We start from the raw sequence: 22,426 nt of genomic DNA on the forward strand, positions 1-22,426 counted from the left end.
CCAGTCTCTAGGAAGCCACTCCTTCCGAAAAGCGAAGTGTGCTCTGACTGGTCATCTCACTCAGTGTGTTGTGATTGGTTAACCGCTTCGAGCAGGTTTCAGAAATATCACGCCCCTTACCATAACTGCATTAGATGCAGGTGGAAAAAAACAGCGTCTCTTGGACATGGCGAAAACACACTTCTAACGCAACTCAGCTAGACCACGCTTCCTTTATTTTGCGCACGAATTAGGCAGGAACATTTTAGTGAGGTCAGAAACAGCGTTTGCTGATACAGAGAATAGCTCCCTTTGGATAGACTTTGTGCTTTTTAACTTTTTTGACCTTTTTCATGCTCAAACAGCAACATTACACCTAAAGAAATTTAAAAATGTAAAAAAAACATAATAGCCCTCTTTAAATAAATAAATAAATAAATAATTGATTGATTGAAAGAAAGCCGAATTTTCACTTATTAAATTCAAGCGAAGGCAGACAGTGTCTTATTTGTTGTGTGTTCATGCATGTTGTCCCCACAGATGAAGATGAGTGTGAGGAGCTGAACGGTGGTTGCCAGCAGACGTGTGTGAACACACTGGGTTCATACCACTGCGAATGCAGAGAGGGTTTCCGCATGCACGCCGATGCTCGCACATGCATAGGTAAGATCTTTAAAGGTCCCGTATTATGCCCCTTTTCACAAGATGTAAAATAAGTCTCTGATGTCCCCAGAGTGTGTATGTGAAGTTTCAGCTCAAAATACCCAACAGATCATTTTTTACAGCATGTTTAAATTGTCATTTTCTGGGGCACAGAAAAACGCGCTGTTTTAGTGTGTGCCCTTTAAATGCAAATAAGCTGGACAACCCAGGGGGCGGAGCTTCACGAGCTTGTGCTCAGTCTCTCAGGACAATTTCATCTCACGGAATGATGATAATATCAGAAACTCTCAGTAACGGTGTTCATTTCGAGTCGGACAATAATGCCTACAGAGTCAGAGTGCTGTATAGAGATGGAACAGGTATAGTTTAGTAGTTTAATTACGGTTATTATAACGTATTTGTCATCTGCTTGTATGTATCCATTATTTATTAATAGCCTACAAGTCTGCTGTCTGATGATCAAACATATACTGATGAGTTTAATAAAGTTTATTGTACATCACACAAAAGATGAAGCGTCAGTTTTACTTCAGAAAATCACCGTAAGAGCTGAGTAAACACAGTAAGTTATAAGAAGTGCGCAAGTACATAAACGTATTTCGGTAGAGTTGAGGGAGCATTTCTGTGGGTGGAGGTTAGTCAAAAAACGGTTCTAGTGACGTCATTAAAGAAGGAAGTAGAGGGATGTAGTCCAAACGGGCCGTTCGATGTAGGCGACTTCTGTTAAATAAAATATCTCGCTTGGCATTGAACTTTGAGCTTTATAATTTTACAGATATTATTTATGCTCTAACAGCAACATTACACACTAACTAAAGTTTGAAACATGGGATCACGAAGAACGGGACCTTTAAAAATCGCTTACATGCTCACAAACACACATGTGTCATGAGTAGTATCTCTCTATCTTGAGTAGTATCTGTGAATCACCTATAGCAATGCATTCTTGGAAGGAGAGCAAAAGCAGGCTGCCTAAAACTCCCATTATTTCTGCTAGCTCAACAAACAACGTAAACACAGCAGGTTGAGCTCTGGTTCTGCTCATCTCATTAACCTGAAACAGCCTTTATCTTGTTTTACTGGAGTCTGGATGTGTCATCACTCTGTGACAGGCCTGGCGATGTCATCACAGCGAGACAACAGCGCTGATGACCTGTCCCCTAAGGCTCCATAAATCTGCCAGCTCAGACACGACATGGAAACATCATCATTCAGAGAGCAAGATAAAGGGAATGAGAACCTTTCAAAGCTCTTAACATATACACAAACTCCAAACTGGATTTGATTCAGAAATGTTTTCCATTTACAATGAAAGTTTTCCTTCCTGTACAAAGAGAAAATCTGAGTTTGCCATTACAATCTATCTGGCAGTCAAATGTCTGGGTTGACCGAACCGAATAGTAACCGAATTGTTGTAAGAGCGTTAGCAAAGGAGCGTTAAGAAAGCACTGAGTTGTTGTTTGTTTGTGGCTCTTTTCCAGTGGTCAACTCTTGCTCCGTAAAGAATGGCGGCTGTGAACACAGGTGTGTCGATTTGGGAAACGACCAGTACAAGTGTGAATGTCGCAGCAACTACCAGCTCAAAAGAGACGGAAAACACTGTGAATGTGAGTTCACATGCATACGCCATCTTTGACTTACTGTAGTAATATTGTGATGGTTATGTGAACACTTGTCTGTGTGTGTGTGTACTGTGTTATTCTCTCAGTGAAGGATCCCTGTAAGGAACATAATGGTGGATGTTCTCATATCTGCAGTAATGTGAACGCACAGGTGCAGTGCAGCTGCAGACCAGGATACAAACAGGAAGCCGACTTTAGGAAATGTGAAGGTTTGTGTACACAGACATGTACCCACATATGTTCTTTTTTTTTTTTACAGATAAATAATGCTTATCTTGTGCCACCTTAGACACTGTTTTGTCTCATTTTTAATTACTACCAATAGAATAATCCATAGCCAATTACAGACATTTGTATTTTATTTTTTATTTTAAAATATTGTGTATTTCTTTCCCAGAAATGTATGTGCTATGGAAGTAGAATTAAAATGAAATAAAATAAGTGTAATTTTAATATGAAGAAAGGAAAGCTTGTGAAGACAAACTTTGATGGTTCGTTTGCTTGAATGTTAAAAAAAATTTTTTTTAAAGACTTGACAAAGTCTTTAGGCCTTACAGACAGACAGATTTATTTTATGTTATGTCATTTTATTTTGTCATATTATTTATTTATTATATTATATTATTTTATTTTTATTATTTATTTTATTTTGTCATTTTATTTATAATTTTATTATATTTAATTTTTTTATTTTGTTATTTATTTTATTATTTGTATTATTTTATTTTATTTTATATATTTTTTATTTTATTTATTTATTTATTCTCTCTCAGTGCAATTCTATTGGCCATAAGCCACAGCAAATCTCTCTTCAGCTGTGCCATAAAACTGAACTCTTGTCTATGTCCTGCTCTCACACACACACACACACACACACACACACACACACACACACACACACACACACACACACACACACACAAACACACACACAAACACACACACTACTGGTGTAACGAGCCTGCTGTTAGTTACTATGTGTGCAGGCCAGTATAAAATCATGGGTACACATGTTTGTCTGGACCTCATTTTTTATGTCCAGACTTTATGAGACTGCAGCAGACCCCATGAAGAGACTCTCACCCCTGCTGTGCACAAACATACATTGCCACGCTTACACACACACACACACACACACACACACACACACAAACTAGTGGTGAGTTTTACACTGGCATATTTCCTAATTGCCCAATCGTTTCCTCTCCCAGACATTGATGAATGTGTGTCTGGTCAGGCTAAATGTGCTCACGGCTGTGCTAATGTGCCGGGATCATTCCGTTGTGTGTGTAATCCGGGATTCGAGCTGGGTGCTGATGGGAAACAGTGCTATCGTGAGTACACATACACATTAACACATGCTCTGTGAGTTTTTTTAAATAATGTTCGGTGGAAGCCTAAAACACTTTGGAAAACTATTATCAGATTATCTCAGTAGTTCACTGACATGTGGAATTAGTTTACTGGAGCCAAACAGTCTGTGATTGGTCAATGTATTTGATATGCGCCAATCAGTGATTAGAAAACCTTGTAGAAACCCTTATGTGGAGTGACGCATTCTGCAGGTATAGAGATGGAGATTGTGAACGGCTGTGAGAAAAACAACGGTGGCTGCTCTCATCACTGTGAGCACACCACCAGCGGGCCCCTGTGCTCCTGTAACCAAGGTTACCAGCTCGCTGAGGACCTCAAGACGTGTATAGGTACAGTATGTGCCCCGCTTGATGGTTTTCTAGCAAATCCTTCACTATGTAAAATGTAGTTGTTTTTATATTATTAATTACTCTACCATATATATACACTACCATACGGTAAATGTTTTTGAAAGAAGTAAAACAGTGATATTGTGAAATATTACAAATTAAAATTCCTGTGATGTCAAAGCTTTATTTTCAGCATCATTACTCCAGTCTTCAGTGTCACATGATCCTTCAGAAATCATTCTAATATGATGATTTGATGCTCTAGAAACATTTGTTATTATTGTCAATGTTGAAAACGGTTGTGCTGCTTAATATTTAGGTGGAAACTGTGATACATTATATATATATATATATATATATATATACAGTGTGGAAAATAAGTATTTGAACACCCTGCTATTTTGCAAGTTCTCCCACTTGGAAATCATGGAGGGGTCTGAAATTGTCATCGTAGGTGCATGTCCACTGTGAGAGACATAATCTAAAAAAAAAAATCCAGAAATCACAATATATGATTTTTTAACTATTTATTTGTATGATACAGCTGCAAATAAGTATTTGAACACCTGTCTATCAGCTAGAATTCTGACCCTCAAAGACCTGTTAGTCTGCCTTTAAAATGTCCACCTCCACTCCATTTATTATCCTAAATTAGATGCACCTGTTTCAGGTCGTTAGCTGCATAAAGACACCTGTCCACCCCATACAATCAGTAAGAATCCAACTACTAACATGGCCAAGACCAAAGAGCTGTCCAAAGACACTAGAGACAAAATCCTCCTCCACAAGGCTGGAAAGGGCTACGGGGAAATTGCCAAGCAGCTTGGTGAAAAAAGGTCCACTGTTGGAGCAATCATTAGAAAATGGAAGAAGCTAAACATGACTGTCAATCTCCCTCGGACTGGGGCTCCATGCAAGATCTCACCTTGTGGGGTCTCAATGATCCTAAGAAAGGTGAGAAATCAGCCCAGAACTACATGGGAGGAGCTGGTCAATGACCTGAAAAGAGCTGGGACCACCGTTTCCAAGGTTACTGTTGGTAATACACTAAGACGTCATGGTTTGAAATCATGCATGGCACGGAAGGTTCCCCTGCTTAAACCAGCACATGTCAAGGCCCGTCTTAAGTTTGCCAATGACCATTTGGATGATCCAGAGGAGTCATGGGAGAAAGTCATGTGGTCAGATGAGACCAAAATAGAACTTTTTGGTCATAATTCCACTAAACGTGTTTGGAGGAAGAAGAATGATGAGTACCATCCCAAGAACACCATCCCTACTGTGAAGCATGGGGGTGGTAGCATCATGCTTTGGGGGTGTTTTTCTGCACATGGGACAGGGCGACTGCACTGTATTAAGGAGAGGATGACCGGGGCCATGTATTGCGAGATTTTGGGGAACAACCTCCTTCCCTCAGTTAGAGCATTGAAGATGGGTCGAGGCTGGGTCTTCCAGCATGACAATGACCCGAAGCACACAGCCAGGATAACCAAGGAGTGGCTCTGTAAGAAGCATATCAAGGTTCTGGCATGGCCTAGCCAGTCTCCAGACCTAAACCCAATAGAGAATCTTTGGAGGGAGCTCAAACTCCGTGTTTCTCAGCGACAGCCCAGAAACCTGACTGATCTAGAGAAGATCTGTGTGGAGGAGTGGGCCAAAATCCCTCCTGCAGTGTGTGCAAACCTGGTGAAAACCAAAGGAAACGTTTGACCTCTGTAATTGCAAACAAAGGCTACTGTACCAAATATTAACATGGATTTTCTCAGGTGTTCAAATACTTATTTGCAGCTGTATCATACAAATAAATAGTTAAAAAATCATACATTGTGATTTCTGGATTTTTTTTTTTAGATTATGTCTCTCACAGTGGACATGCACCTACGATGACAATTTCAGACCCCTCCATGATTTCTAAGTGGGAGATCTTGCAAAATAGCAGGGTGTTCAAATACTTATTTTCCTCACTGTATATATATATTATTATATATTATACATTATTATCAGGATTTTTTGTTGAATAGAAAGTTCAAAAGAAATGCATTTATTTGAAATAGAAATTTGTAGGAATATACATGTACTTGATATTTTTGATAAATTCATTGCATCTTTGTTAAATAAAATACACTTTTTTAATTAAATTAATTTAAATAATTCTCTGTAAATACAGTGGGAAGAACAAGTATTTGATACACTGCCGATTTTGCAGCTTACAAAGCATGTAGAAGTCTGTAATTTTTATCATAGGTACTCTTCAACTGTGAGTGACGGAATCTAAAACAAAAATCCAGAAAATCACATTGTATGATTTTTAAGTAATTAATTTGCATTTTATTGCATGACATAAGTATTTGATACATCAGAAATCCAGAACTTAATATTTGGTACAGAAACCTTTGTTTGCAATTACAGAGATCAAACGTTTCCTGTAGTTCTTGACCAGGTTTGCACACACTGCAGGAGGGATTTTGGCCCACTCCTCCATACAGACCTTCTCCAGATCCTTCAGGTTTCGGGGCTGTCGCTGGGCAATACGGACTTTCAGCTCCCTCCAAAGATTTTCTATTGGGTTCAGGTCTGGAGACTGGCTAGGCCACGCCAGGACCTTGAGATAGAAGACTTTAATAATCCCCAAGGGGAAATTGTGATGTCACAGCAGCAAAATTACAATACATACCAGACATATTACATATAACATACATTGACCTATACTGTATAAAAATCCTCAAGAATAATAATAAATAAATAAAATAGTTACACAAGATGTGCAGTTTAAAATGTCATATACCATATATTCATGTGTTATTCTCTATTCTGTCATTAATGTCCATAATCTCTTATCTACCCAGAGAAGATCTGTTATATATTGTTATTGCAGTGGGTAGGAATGACTTTCTGTACCGGTCCTTGCTACAGCAGAGTTGCCGTAGTCTCCAGCTGAAAACACTCTTCTGCCCAACCACCAAGTTGTGCAGCGGATGTGATGTGTTGTCCATGATGTTAAATAGTTTCTTCAACATCTTTTCCTCCACAACCAACTCCATAGGTTCCAGAGCAAACCCCAGCACAGAGCCAGCCAAGATGCTTCTTACAGAGCCACTCCTTAGTTGCCCTGGGGTGCGTTTTTGTCCGAAAGCATCGTTAGCCAACTATGGTCGCAAGTTCCCTCGTTACCAATAGAGTTCAATGGACATTGCGATGAACTTGCGACCATAGTTGGCCAACGATGCTTTCGGGAAACGCACCCCTGGCTGTGTGTTTCGGGTCGTTGTCATTTAAAACAATTTTGTTGAAAAACTGAAATGCAATTTAGCAATTTAGTTGAATAACTGTATAATGACAGACAAATCTAATAACAATCCTAATGAAAAAGATACATCTGAATTACAATAATTTTATGGATTTAAATTAATGAATTCCAATTAAACAATTCTAACATAAAAGTTTGTGTTTATATAGTATAATTGTGTGTGCGTGTATATATATATATATATATATATATATATATATATATATATATATATACACAGTATACACTTTGCTTTTTTGTGTTAATGTTACATTGTGGATTTTTTTTTCTCATGTCAGTAATTGAAAATGTTTCTGAATTTGTGTTTGTCGTCTACAGACACCGATGAGTGTGAAAACGGGGAGGCGTGCTGTAGTCACTTCTGTAAAAATTACCCAGGAGGCTATGAGTGTGGCTGTAGACCTGGATACACACCCAACGGCTGCACATGTGATGGTATGTGTGTGTGTGCTTAGTATCATGTCTTCCTCATTTGACCTTCTCTTAATCACAGATTGAGCTTTAAATTGATGCTGAACTACATCTTTAACTTTATAGACTTACGCATTAATCTATTTTCCCCTGTTTTCCTCCTAAATGGGCTATTTAAAGTTGATTTGAACACATTTTTGTTAACATGAAGGCTGTTTTAATATGAATGTCTCTCTTCAGACATAGACGAGTGTGTGTCCGAGACGTCAGGATGTTCTCAGTACTGTGTAAACACCCTGGGCTCTTATGAGTGTTTCTGTCAGGTGGGCTTCAGACTGGACTATGACCAGAAATCATGCTCATGTGAGTACAAGTTTGATTGGCTGTTTAGTGCTGACCTCATACACAGGAAGTGATGCAAAATGTTGTAAATAAGAGTATTATTGACATCTAGAAGACATGTTTTGAGTTGGTGAAATGTTATATAATCTCTATCAGTGCTTTTATAGTATCATTAAGGTACTATTATAGTTTTTATTATTTTCAATTAATTTTTATTTCTTTTTTATTTTATTTATTTATTTTTTATTTAATGAATGTATTATTAATTTTTTAATATATTTTTATTTCAGTATTAGTTTTAGTTATTTTAGAACATTAAGTACTAAACTAAATGAAAATAAAGGATGTTGCCTTGGCAATAATAAAATAAATATTAATATTTTGAATTAGTTAAAAAAAATTGTTGTGTGTTTTTTTTTTTGCCTTTAAAAATACATAATTTCCATAAGGTTATTTTTTATATATTTTATTTTATTTAAGTTAAAGTTTATTTTTATTCAAGTAACAAAAGTTATTTTTTTTTATTGTTTTTTATTGCTATTGTTTTTAAAGTTGTTTTTAGTTTTAGTTATCTATAATAACCTAATTTCTATTTCTCTGTATATGTCTCTATTCTTTTCTTTTCCATCTCTTCCATTCTGTCTCATTTTGCGCGTTTAGCTCTGTATGAGAGGGAATTGGAGGAGGAGGAGGAGGAAGAGGAAGACGTGGTTGGCAGTGAAGATGAGCCTGAGGTCCTACGTTTGCCGGACTTGCTGTTCCGTCGCCCCCCTCAACTGCTGCATTACACCGCCGCTTTAAGCAGACCGTATGATGACGACACACACACTTACTACCCAGGACACCCGCACAACCGAGAACAGAGAGAGGAACTGACCATCATCAGCAAGATTAGTAAGAGAAACTAGGAACGGTAACATCAGAACTGTGACATAAACATACAGAAAAAGGAAAGGACACATAACTATATCTTGAACTCTGTGTATCAGTGTGCGAGGAGGGCTCATTCGGTGACGACTGCAGTGTGAGCTGTGAGGACTGTGCTAATGGAGGAGTGTGTGCGTTAGAGAAGGATCGCTGTGTGTGTGCGCCCGGCTGGACTGGGGTCACCTGTAATGACAGTGAGTGTGTTTATTCTCTACTATCATTGATCTCTGACCTGAACTAAAGCATTAAAGAAATACAGCTTCAATTTAAAGTGATAGTTAACAATATTTTTAAAATTCTGTCATCATTTACTCACCCTCAAGTTGTTCCAAACCTGTATGAGTTTCTTTCTTCAGTTGAACACAAAAGAAGATATTTTGAAGAATGTTGCTAAACAGACATTAGATGGTAGCCATTGACTTCCATAGTGTTTTTTTCTCCATACTATGAAAGTCAATGGCCACCATCAACTGACTGATTACCAACATTCTTCAAAATATCTTCTTTTGTGTTCAACTGAAGAAACATGCGTAGTGTAATCGACTCCTCCAACTGGATGGAATCTGCAAAAATCTTTCGACGTAATTCTGAATGCCCAAAATCTGCAGACTGGGTCTGACTTTCGCCAACTAACATTGAATCATCCAGACTGGAAATCAAGGTAAATATCTGGACAAAAGTAAATTATATAGTAGGCCGTTAAATATAACATCACAACATTTATTTCCATCAAGAGGTGCATACATTTTTGGTCAAGATCCTGTATTGACAATGCAAGAGTCTAGCGCTCTGTAAAGTCTCCTCCAGCACATCCCAAAGACTTTCACTGAATTTAACGTCTGGACTCAGAGGTGTCGATTCACGTGTGAAAATTATTCTTCATGCTCCCTCCCATTCTTTCACAATTTGAGCCTGATGAATCTTGACATTGTCTTCCTGAAATATGGCCGTGATGAGTCTTCATACATGGTTGTTTAAGAAATGAAAAGCTACACACTCCATCAATTAGGCTTAGAAGAACTGTTGCAAAACATAAAACCTGCTAGAAACATAATATTCACGGCAATAATGATCCAATCATAGCATTTGCCTATTTAAATCCAACCATCAACCTTTTTTTGACTGGGCAATGTATGTTTACAAAATAAGCACATTCATAGATTACATGACAGAATATTAGACTGAGTATAAGACCTAAATTCAATATATAATGAGATACAGGTGCCATTTTTCCTGTTCTTCTTCTTCCCCCACCTAGCTGATGTAAAGCTCCCTGCTGTACTCACCCTTACTTGTACAGAAATCCCATCAATCCACTGAGCAGAGCAGTTCAATGACTCTAAGCAAAGTACTTCCTGTAGAGACACTATAACTCAACTAATTTATAACACATAAATTGACAGCATGTTGGAGAGCCGCAGTCCTTAGAGCATCTCCAAACCCGTCATTGTAAATTCACAGGAGCGCGATTTGAATTTTCCATACCGTCTCATTTTTAATCCACCCTATAAAGTCAACAGAAAGTACGGTGGCTGCTGTATATCTCTCGGTTCCTCTGAGAACCCTAAACATGTATTTACTTATGCATTCTCTCTCTCTCTCTGTATTTCTTTTAGCTTGTGCTGAGGGCACATATGGTGTTCAGTGTAACAGTCTGTGTGTTTGTAAGAATGGGGGTCGCTGTGACCCAGTGACGGGGAAGTGCTTGTGTCCTCCAGGGGTCCAAGGTCTGCACTGTGAAAACGGTACTGCACACAAGCTTTTTTTTAACATCTTCCAATTCTCATGGCTTGTGATGTTTCCTCTTTCCTCTCTACTTGCAGTGTCATATTTCAAAAATATCTTTTTACATTTGTAATCCTAACTTTTTCTGTCGACACATGTTGACTCGTGTTGAAAAGAGAGGAATATAAGAAGAGGTATATTTCTTTTTTCCCTCTTTTCTAGTAGTTTCTGGGCTGCTGCTTGTTTGATAGTCTACAAGTGTCTCAGTCCAATTACAACACAATATATGTCATTTTTAGAAGTAAAGAAACTGTTTTTTCAAAGGCAATGTTTTTAGGTAAAAAAAAATGAGAGTGAATTTCCTTTGGGTCCTGAAACTTAAAAAAACACACAAAAAAACCTTTTATTAATAATTGCAGGTTTCACAAAAATACAAAGCAGTGCAGCTGTTAGTATAGCAGCTATTTTAAATTGTATTAATATTTCAATTTTACTGTTTTACTGTATTTTTGATCAAATAAATGCAGCCTCTCTGAGCATAAGAGACTATAAAAAATATTAAAACAAGAATACAATAATACCAGAATCTTTTTATCCACTTTGTTGGCTCCTTTATTATCAGTATGATAAAAAAAAAAGTCACAAAAGTGTCTGCTAAATGAATAAATGTATAAATAAATGGCAAGCGTGATCCCAGACTAGCTGGAGCCATTGGGTTTAAGTTCCTTAAACTTTTCTTCTTCTCCGTTTGCCCTTTTCTGTCTTCATCACATCATCCATCAACAGCTTGAATCAACAGCTTCCTCTCTGATTAGAGCTGGTCAGATAATTCTTACATTTCTTGTGATGTATAGTGCTTTGTGGAAATCCAGAGGAGCGTTGTGGAATTTCACTGATGTACCGTGTGTGATGTCATCAGGTTGTCCGCAGGGTTACTATGGGAGGTTCTGTCGGAGGAGGTGTAACTGCCCCAATAATGGACGCTGCCATCGTCTGTACGGGGGTTGCCTTTGCACACCCGGAAAATATGGCAAATTCTGCCACCTGCGTAAGTATTTATTATGCTAGGATAGTATGTTACAGTCAAAAATGTTTACTTATCTCCTTTCAGTTGTTTTGAGGTGTAGTAAAATAGTATTTCTCCACATTAGCATGTCCCAAATGGACCCATGGTGCGGGTTGCTCGGAGGAATGCGAATGTTCGCAGGAAAACTCTCTCTCTTGCGATCCCCTAAAAGGCACCTGCATTTGTAAAGCTGGCTACCATGGCGAACACTGCCTGGCAGGTAGGTGATGTTTCTACAGCTTTAGAAACAGTTGTGTCAGACAGGTACATGGAGATATTCAGTATGTCGTGTTCACGTATAGAATGTGATGACGGTTTCTTTGGCGATGGCTGCCGTGAGCGATGTAACTGCTCTGATGGGGAGCCGTGTGACCCCAAAACCGGAGATTGCCAGAAGATGTGCCCACCCGGATACCATGGAGAGAAATGCCAGCTGGGTGAGACTCACAGTCATACACCGATCTGTGTTCAGAAGGGAATACTGACCTACAGTATTACTTACTGTATACTCATAACAGTTCGTACTCTACCATTCAAAAGTTTGGGGTCAGATTTTGTTTATTTGAATGAAATTAATACTTTTGTTTAGCAAGGATGCACTAAATTGATAAAAAAAATAACAGTAAATACATTTATAATGCTACAGAAGATTTCTATTTCAAATAAATGCTCTTTTGAACTTTATATGCATCAAAGAATCCTGAATTCAAAAATTTCATGATTTCAAAAATCTTAATCAGCACAACTGTTTTCAACGTTGATAATAATAAATGTTTCCTGAACAGCAAATCAGCATATTAAAATAATTGCTGAAGGATCATGTGACACTGAAGACTGGAGTAATGATGCTGAAAATCCAGTTTTATCATCACACTTTAAAATATATTAAAATAGAAAACTATTGTAATATATTTCACATTTGACTGTATTTTGACAACTTTTACTGTTCTAAGTATATGTATTGTAAACTACTCGTTTAAAAATGTATTTTGTATGCCTTAGCATACAGAATACTGTATCCCACAATGCAATGTGGTTTAAGCTGAGTTTGAAATAGCATACCACAAATACCACAACTCATATACTCTTACGCGCCCAATAAACGTAAAGTAATAACAGTTGCAATTTTAGAATCACTTTATTGAAGTTATGAATTCATCTGATAATTAAAGTTAAAATGCAAAATATTTTTTAAGACATGATAATGGAAACTACTTACTGAATTAAAGACCCCAGGTCAATAGGGTAAAAAAAAATAAACTAAAAGGATGTGACCATACTTCACCAGTTTTAAATATGCAAACAAGGCATTATCTAATTAAATATGAACTAATTTGCATTCATTTACAGTAACAGAAATTCAATAGATTTACTGAGTGTATTTTAGATGTCTCTTTTTTATGTAAATCAGAAAGGGACTGCTAACTTTTCAAATGGGACAATAATGGCTTTGCATCGCCCTCTAGTGATTGTCAGATGTCGGTGCACAGAACTTATTTAATGGCTCAGTTATTTTAATAGCTCAATAAGTCTGCATCAGAGATCAACTGTGAACAATCAATCATCAGTCAATATGTCCTGTTTAAATCCCAAGGAGCAGATGCACTAAACACATGAAGACACACACTGACAGCTGTAAGTGGCAGTAATTTCATAGTGCCGTGCGTCAATTCAGTTCAGCTCAGCCTCAGTAGCTTTGTATTAAAGAGTGAGTCACGGAATAAATGTTTTATGCAGCTAGATTTATGCTTTACATCTCCGTTATGTTATGAAAATGATATATTAACACACACACACTGTGTGTGTGGATATAAATGGGGTTTCCCTCTGTTCGCTGATGAGAGAAATGAATGAATTTGGAAAGAGCGTCATGCTTTAATAACATATTTGAAGTGTCTGTTTTAGTTATAAGTCTTTCTTGATCACTTAGCTACATAAATTTTTTATTCTTAATGGCTAAAACAGATCGTAGCTTGGTCTTAATGCTAAAACAGGCCCTTTTATCCCATCCTCAGGGGTGATTCTGGGTAATTGAAGTGAGGTTGAGGTAGAGCGCTTTACAGTTTCTAGGACAAGAAAAAGAGAGAGCGAGTGAATTCAGACAGGATAGAGACGACAGACAATCTTGTCCCTGTTTGAACTGTAATGCTAAGTGCTTCTGTTTGTCTATTAGCCTACCAAAGCTGTTTTTACTGAACTTTTTTTTACTGTTTTTACTTTCTCTCTCTCAATCTTGTCAGAGTGTGAAGCTAGCAATACCGTAATAGTAGCCGTAATAGTATTAATGACAATAATAAATAAAAAATGACTTTCAACAGGACAATAATAAATATAGCCTACAAATTGCATTCTCAAACCTCAATTATGTATGTTTTGATTTGTTCACATTAATAACAAACATCCTCACTCTGTAGTGTGCGAGGCAGGTTTTTGGGGCGTAGGTTGTGCCAATGTGTGCCAGTGTGGCAGTAACGCAGTAACCTGTGAGGCCAGCAGTGGGCGCTGTGTGTGTGAGGCTGGATACACTGGAGATCAGTGTGACAAGAGTAAGTCTGTTGTCTTTTTCATTCTCCTTCTCTATTCTGGCATTTACATATTTAAATGGTACAACATGTAAAAGTTCAGGTATAAATGTTAAATCTGATGCTAATTAAGATGCAAATGCTGCCACCTTGTGTCAAAATAATAAAACTATATATACTACTCATACTAGTTCTGTAGTATTTGGTATGCATAATGTGCACAGAAACAAATAGGTATTTCATATACACAGGGCCTACAATATTAGGCTAAAGTAAACGAGTATGCGGTGTGTGAGATTACTGTATCCCACAATGCAGTGGAGTTGATTTGACCTTCTATGTGCATTGTGAAAGTAATTACAGATACAGTTTTCTATATTTTTAACATGATTTTTTGACTTCTCATTCGATCTGACTGCGAGAAGCTAAGACATTTCTACAGTCGTGGCCAAAAGTATTGGCAATGAAATACATTTTGTTTCGCACAGTTTGCTGCTTCAGTATTTGTAGATTATTTGTTCACATTTCTATGGTATACTGGAAAACAGTGATAAGCATTTCATGAGTTTTAAAGGCTTTCAAAAATATTCAATATATGCAAAGAGTCGATATTTACAGTGTTGACCCTTCTTCTTCTTCAAAACCTCTGCAGTTCACTCTGGCATGCTGGATATCAGCTTCACATAACCAAACCCTTCCCTTATTAGTGTTTAGAGTTGATCACAATTCGTGGACTTCTGCTTGTCCGTTCGCATTTTAAGGATTGACCACAGGTTCTCTATGGCATTAAGATCCAGGGAGTTGACTGGCCACGGATCCAAAATGTCAATTTTCCAGATTTTCCAGATGTCCCAAACAGTCGGAAGGGGGCTTCATCAGAGAAAACTCTTAAGTCCTTGTACTTCTGCAGAATTTCAGTCTGTCCTTGATGTTTTTCTTGGAGAGAAGTGGCTTCTTGACACCAGGTCATTGTCCAAAAGTCTTGACCTCACTGTGCAGATTCACACACACCCACTGCCGATATCGAGCAGCTCCGGTGACACGATTCTGTATCTGACTCTTCAGGAAGAGACGGTCCTGGCTCTTGCCGGACAGTCTGGGACGTCCTGAATCCTTCTTTACTGCAGTTGAACTTGATGATCTGGTAAATGGTTCTTTCAGGTGCAATATTCTTTGCAGCAATTTCCTTGCATGTGCGGCCATTTTGATGCAAATCAATAGTGGCTGCATGTCTTTCGTTGGAGGTAACCAATGCTAACACAAGAACACAGTGACGCACTTCTTCCCTCCTTTTATAGAAATCAGTCTGCTCTTATAATCCAATCAGAATGATAGAGTGATTTTACCTAACTAGTACTCATTCACACTTTCCCATGTGCTGATCATATGATTAGTGACATGATGTTAGCTGGTCATTTTGTGCCAGGGCCAAAAAACAGTAACATTTGGTTTACAAATGGTAACAAATACATGTTTTGGCCATTGAAGCCAAATGTACCTCTGATCACTCTACACCATAATCTAGAAATAATGACTGAAGCAGCGAACTTTGTGAAACACAAAACAGTAAATTCTGTTCATGTGTCCTGAATCTGCATTTCCTCCTTGTTCATCAGAGTGTCCTGAGGGCCAGTACGGAGCCGAGTGTAACCGAGTGTGTGAGTGTGAGAATGGTGCCGAATGTGACCACATCAGCGGAGCTTGTACCTGTACCGCCGGCTGGGTGGGATCACACTGTGAAAAGAGTGAGTAACAAACAAATGCATTCAAATTCAGAAAGATTTACATTTACATACCACAAATATCACGTTTATGTAACCAGCAGAGTTGTCAGTACAACGTTTTTATCAGTGCATATATTTTGTATTTTCCTGGCCATTTATCTTTCTCCACCGTAAAGTGTGTTTTCATACCCCTAATGCACTGGGGCCTCTTCTTCACCAGGGAAACAGGAAGTCTCAATCAGTCTTGGAGGGCAACCCACCCATCATGCAATCTTGAGTGTGTGTAAAACGGAATGTTTTTGATTCCCGTTTTCTCATTGAAACACTCACTCATCACACGCAGTCAGGCAACTTTGTGTTTAGTTAGTTTGGTGTGTCATAATGACATCAATGCAGGAAACTGAAATCATATGTTTAAAAAATATCTAGTTAATAAGAGCTAGAAGCATGTAAGAAGGATTTGTCCTCCATGGCCTGTCGGATCTGCCTTCTAGTGGTTAATCTGAGCCACTGACAAAACATCTCACAAACATACACACACACAGACACACCCTGCTGGATCCATGACAGCATCCTCTGCTTAATGAGACAGCCACATGCAGCTGGTGCACTTTATGAGGAAACCACAATGCACAGACATACACACAGTGCCAAACATAGACGCTAGACTCCTATCTTAACTAAAAACGAAAAAAACAAAAAAAAATCTGCACATGTAAAACACACACACACGCATACAAGATGCATGGACAGGCATCTGGCTCATACCTTAACGGGTTCCTTGCATGTATTTTTTTTTTTTTTTAGCTCCGCACAGCTGAATCTACAGCAGAGTTTTCAGCCTAGATTGCATGTGGTGAGAGAAAAGATTGTGTGCCGCAGAATATTGGCAACTATTGAGTTGTCCTAGCGGACTGAAAGAAATAACACACCTATTGTGCAACCAGTGTAGTCTATTTGAGGAACACACGAGTTGGTCTATTTGTAGTGAATCAAAAATATACAGTACAGCTCAACCGGTGTAGTCTGATTCATGGACAAATGAGTCTTTAACCAGATCATCTAGTAACATCCTGTAGATGTTTTTTAAACTTCTTATGTTTTTAGTCTCCGTGCATTGATGCCATTATAACAAATTATGCAAATGTTGTTTGTGTGTTTCTGTGTTGCTCGACTGTGTGTGATGAGTGTTTCAATGAGCGAACAGGAATCAAATACATAACACTTTTCCAAACACAAGGCACAGCTAGTGTAGTCTGATTCACGAATGAGTGACTCTTATGAGCCGATCCTTTTTTAGAGAATAAAAAACATTTAGTGCAACCAGTGTAGTATGATTCATGGACAAATGACTTTTAAATCAGTTTCTTTTTATGGATCAAAAACAGGCAGCACAACGAATGTAGTCTGATTCACAAACAAATGACTCTTTTCAACCAGTTCTTTTTTAGTGAATCAAAAACATACAGCTTAATCAGTGTAGTCTGATTCACAAACAAATGACTCTCTTCAACCAGTTCTTTTTTTTTTTACCAAATTGGAAACGTACAGGGCAATCAGTGTAGTCTGATTCACAAACACTTTTCAACTTTTGTTTCTTTGTGAATCAATCAGTTTGTGTGGTCCAATTGATCTTTGGAACCAGGTCTTTTTAGTGAATCAAAAATATACAACATAAAATATGATGACTTTGCTAAGCCAATTCTTTTAGTGAATCAAAAACACTACAGCATAAAAAGTTTGTAGAGAAAGGAAGTAAGCCAAAATAACTTCTTGTATCCATGTGATGTGGTTGAGGGTGCAGCAAACTATCATTCATATGATAACCAGGGCCGACAGAACGGATCTAGATTCCGCACAGCAGGGGAAAAGAGTAGTAAACCTGTCTAAAATCAATTGAAGCCAACGAAGGTGATTTGGACGGGGCAAAACCAGGTCTTAGAGGACCATTAGCGTTCCATCTCCATCTGTATCAACTCAACCACCATTGATTTAGATGCTTAAAAGCAGATTGTTTTAGTTTATAGTGGACTTTTACATTCACAGATTTCATCTTTAATAAATCAGGCCCTGACTATAGAGATCAGGTCTCCGTATAGGCCCACAATTCCACCCGTCCGTCGTTTTCAACTCGGTAGTTCATCTGGATGTAGCCAGCAGTTCCACTCATGTTCCATAGGCTCAGATGTCTTCCATGCTTCTTTATCATACAAACCGACTGAATAACAGCAGACTCTCTCTCTCTCTCTCACACACACACACACACACACACACACACACACACACACACACACACACACACGTGTGGCGGGTCTTTAGCGAGCTCTTAAGTGCTATCATCGGTCTCCATCTCTGAGGGCCTCAGCCGTGAAACTCATTTTACCGGCTGCAGTCCGATCACAACCATCCGCTGCCGTTACACGCGCACGCGCTTTACAAGATCTTATCAGGCTGATTGAATACTAGACCGATCTCTTGTGATCGCGCGTGTCTGCGTGCCATATGCGCCGTCGTTGTATGGATGTCTGTCTACACTTGTGTTCATACAGAGAGATTGCGATTTCATTTGCTCGTGTGTGTGTGTGTATGTGAATGAAAGGCAGTAGAGTGGAGTCTGTACAAAGTTTTTGTCTCGTTAAATATTGTGTTTTAGAATAACTAAATGAACTAAGCCCTTATTTTATTTTATTAACTAAGAAAACTGCTTCATTAAAACATTAGACACCATTTTAGCCAGGTGCACTAGATTTGATGTCTTATGGGAGTTTTGCATTAAGTGTGAGGTGAAAAACCAGGGCTAAAAAAACAAACAAATCCAGTTTCACTTAGAAATATGTCACATTAAAGAAATAAAATGGTTTGCAAATGCTTTTTCTTGTTAATTAGCATTCATGAATCAAACATTTTCATTTTATATTAGCTAAATTACCTAAACCATTATTTTACTTTATTTTATATATAAAAAAAGCAGCCCTGGCCAAGAAAACTGCGTCATTAAAGCACCATTTTGGCCAGGTGCACTACATTTTTTATGGGAGTTTTGCATGAAGTGTGATGAAAACCCTGAGCTTTTGCTGAAAAAATAGCAGTTCAGAGAATATTTGCACAGGAGGCATATTTCTGTACCCAGACAGTGAACCTGTGGGCTCAGCAGGTTTCCTCGAAATGTCCGTCTGTCTGTCTTCCTCACACACACGTTGACTTTGTTGTGGTGAGGATGTGCCGCACATGTGGAGAATGAGATCACGCAATCAATGCTGATGAGGGGCAGTTCACACGCTGAGCATTCGGCAGGTAATGAGACATGAAAAAGAGAGATGAGCAGGATGAAGGGATGAAAGATGGATAATTCCACGCGGATACTAGTAAAACAGTAACCTAATTATATTCTAATCAGAATTCTGACACTCTGTTGGCTCCCTGATGCCTCTGGGAGGGATCTATGAGCATGACTTTCCAATGATGTACCACACACACACACACACACACACACATACAGAGACGCTGCTGACTCAAATCTTCTCTCCTCCTTAGGATGTCCTGTTGGGTTTTACGGGGAGGACTGTGCGCAGATGTGCCAGTGCGGGAATGAGGCCCAGTGTCACCACATCACAGGCGCCTGCCGCTGCACCCCTGGCTGGGCACCGCCGCAATGCATTCTGGGTAAGCCGCCCACATCATTAAAACGGGGTGTGATTGGAGGCTCATCTCCGGCTGAACGCCGCATCCTCGCACAGAAATAAACCTACAATCGCTCACCCAGACACTGTTTATCAGCTCGCTGAAACAGTCGATGCAGTTTTTAAAGCATGTGCATGTGTATCTGTGTGTGAATAAAGAGAGGGAAAAGCCCCCCAGTTGGCTGCAGAAAGGTTAAATGCATCCATGTTTACTTTTTAGGAGTGTTCCGTTTGTGTGTCTGTCAGTATTTTATTAGGGTAAGATGCTTTTTTAAGAGAGTTCTGCGGCACATTGGTTTAGTACCATCCGTCTTCTCATGCGATCTCCCGTCAGTAGTTTAATAGATCAGGGGCCCAATAAAGATTTATCTCTCTTTCTGTTTCACTCTCCCTCTCTTTTTAATGAAGTGAGGTTTGTGTTAAAGATCCCTCTCTCAGATGTTGTATTTTTACGTCTGGCTTTCCCATGACATGCTTTGCAGGGAAATGTCGACTGTGATGAAACTTCTCTGGAGTCGAGTGATGTTATTAGTTAGCTTTGTGGCCCTCTTTTTTTCAAAGGGTGCAAATCATTATTTAGATTTGTATCTACTTTTTCTCGTTTATTTTTATTGTTTATTTTTTTTGAAGTAGCAAAATCTCGTGCCATTTGTGTCTGCTAAAGCAAATGAATTCGGGCCATATACAAACCATTTACAGACATCAAATGAAGTGTTTGAAAATAGTGTAGATAGGTTTGTTATCTGGACACATAAGGGCTTTTTTCATATTTTAAATTGTAATATTCAATATTTTTAAACTGTAATATTACTGTTTTTACTGTATTTTTAGATAATAAATCTTACCAATCCCAAGCTTTTGAACGGTAGGTACTAATAAGTAGCTGATTTACAATCAAATGTGAATGTGAATGAAATTAATAAATGACAGTTTTGTCACATATCTTTTTGAATCAACATACTAAATGTTCACATTTGCTTTATTTGTAACATCTAGAATAGATCATCTTCAGTTTCTTCACTGAATATAAATTCATGTGTGAGTGAATGAAGACAATTTTTTTTTGCATTTTGCAAAGTACTGCATATTTAGATTAGTAAAAGTTTGATTTGTTTAATATACGTGTTTGTGTTTTAGCTTGTCCAGCGGGTATGTTTGGTACCAACTGCAGTCAATCATGTGACTGCCACAACGGAGGGTCATGTGACCCAGTGAGCGGCCAGTGCCGGTGCACACCTGGGTGGACAGGAACCAGCTGTCAACAGAGTGAGTTAAAACACGTTTTATGGGTACTTTCCATAGACATGATGATTTATATGCTGTACAAGCTATATATTCGATCCCCTAACCCTAAACACAACCTTCACAGAAAACTTTCTGCATTTTTCCTCATGGTCAAAACTTACTAAAATGATTTGGTCCCCATTGTCAGGAATACAAGGGCCACACATACACACACACTCTAAAATGTAAAACACGTATGTACTCATATTTAATGTATTATTATTATTGAATGTACACAAATAGACAGTCAACAAACAAACAAACAAACACAAAAAAACGCATTCACACATGCTTCAACACCCAAAGACCCTATATACTCATAAACACATCTGTCTTTCTCTCTCTCACAGACTCACTCAGGGTGCTTTATTTGGCTGTAGTTAGTAAGATGTAAGTGATTATAGTGATTTATAGTGAGGAGTTTGTAAGCACTGATAGCCGCGATTCACATGTCATCACACAAATTACTGTATTCTGTCTCCATTACACACTGGAATGTTCACATGGGTGAACGCGGGCCGCTCACTCCACAAACCATCTGCTTTCTCTCTCACTGTCTGTATGTTGTGTGTATAGCCTGTGCATCTGGATGGTTTGGGAGAAACTGTGAGCAAAGATGCATCTGTCCAGTGGGCATGGCCTGTGATCATGTGACAGGCAGATGTGGATGTCCTGCAGGGTACACTGGGAACAGCTGTGAGACGAGTAAGACTTCATATATTACACTGATTCTTAAGACAGTTTTTAAAACAGCAACACATTCTACCTCTAAATCTCCCTGTAAGACTATAACTCAGTACTTCATATATATTAAACAGTCTCTTATGCTCAATTATTTTTATTTGATAAAAATACAGTAAAAACAGCAATTTTGTAAAATGTTATAGTAATATAAAACAACTGTTTTCTATTTGAATATATTTTAAAATGTAATTTATTCCTGTAAGCAAAGCTGTGTTTTCAGTCTTCAAATCTATACTCCAGTCTTCAGTGTCACATGATCCTTCAGAAATCACTCTATTATGATGATTTGCTGCTCAAGAAACATTTATTATTATCATCAAAGTTAAAACCAGTTGTGCGGCTTAATATTTTAGTTTTTTTTTTAATATTACACTTAGTCCTCATATAGTATATATAATGCAATTATGCTTATTTACTGTATATTTTCTGTCAAAATTGGTAAAGAATTTGTTTGTGTGTTTTAGATCATTTCCCTCAATTCTTCTAACTGTAGCAAAAGAAATGTCTGCTGTATTTAATACATGATTTTAGTAAATATAAAATTATATTGTAGACTCATTAGTTCATTAGTGCTAGATTATAATAACACAAATTTTATGAAAAAAAAAAAAAGCAGGCAAATTGTACTCAAACACAGGTGAGTGTGTCTGAAAATGTTGCCTGTTATGTTGAGGTCCTTAATCAAAACGAAGGGAGGAAAAGAAAAACATCCATTTTTAATTTAAGA

The 22,426-nt window shown here is 38.0% G+C and overlaps 1 protein-coding gene across 2 annotated transcripts in view; it reads left to right on the forward strand.

Annotated features, from left to right (window-relative positions):
- The window catches only part of egfem1 (EGF-like and EMI domain containing 1), a 51,469-nt gene that overhangs the window by 19,855 nt on the left and 9,188 nt on the right, over positions 1 to 22,426 (forward strand). For both annotated transcript variants that reach the window (XM_084126508.1, XM_084126509.1), the window contains 18 exons: positions 520 to 642; positions 2,124 to 2,249; positions 2,351 to 2,473; positions 3,476 to 3,598; positions 3,830 to 3,967; positions 7,593 to 7,709; positions 7,926 to 8,048; positions 8,688 to 8,921; positions 9,017 to 9,148; positions 10,571 to 10,699; positions 11,599 to 11,727; positions 11,831 to 11,965; positions 12,048 to 12,182; positions 14,160 to 14,291; positions 15,884 to 16,012; positions 19,526 to 19,654; positions 20,809 to 20,937; positions 21,532 to 21,660. In XM_084126508.1, the coding sequence (XP_083982634.1) occupies positions 520 to 642; positions 2,124 to 2,249; positions 2,351 to 2,473; positions 3,476 to 3,598; positions 3,830 to 3,967; positions 7,593 to 7,709; positions 7,926 to 8,048; positions 8,688 to 8,921; positions 9,017 to 9,148; positions 10,571 to 10,699; positions 11,599 to 11,727; positions 11,831 to 11,965; positions 12,048 to 12,182; positions 14,160 to 14,291; positions 15,884 to 16,012; positions 19,526 to 19,654; positions 20,809 to 20,937; positions 21,532 to 21,660 (2,415 nt within the window). The remainder of the gene's footprint in view (positions 1 to 519; positions 643 to 2,123; positions 2,250 to 2,350; positions 2,474 to 3,475; positions 3,599 to 3,829; positions 3,968 to 7,592; positions 7,710 to 7,925; positions 8,049 to 8,687; positions 8,922 to 9,016; positions 9,149 to 10,570; positions 10,700 to 11,598; positions 11,728 to 11,830; positions 11,966 to 12,047; positions 12,183 to 14,159; positions 14,292 to 15,883; positions 16,013 to 19,525; positions 19,655 to 20,808; positions 20,938 to 21,531; positions 21,661 to 22,426) is intronic.

The sequence above is a fragment of the Abramis brama genome (assembly GCF_963993115.1).
Source record: "Abramis brama genome assembly, chromosome: 10".
NCBI classification, from domain to species: domain Eukaryota; kingdom Metazoa; phylum Chordata; class Actinopteri; order Cypriniformes; family Leuciscidae; genus Abramis; species Abramis brama.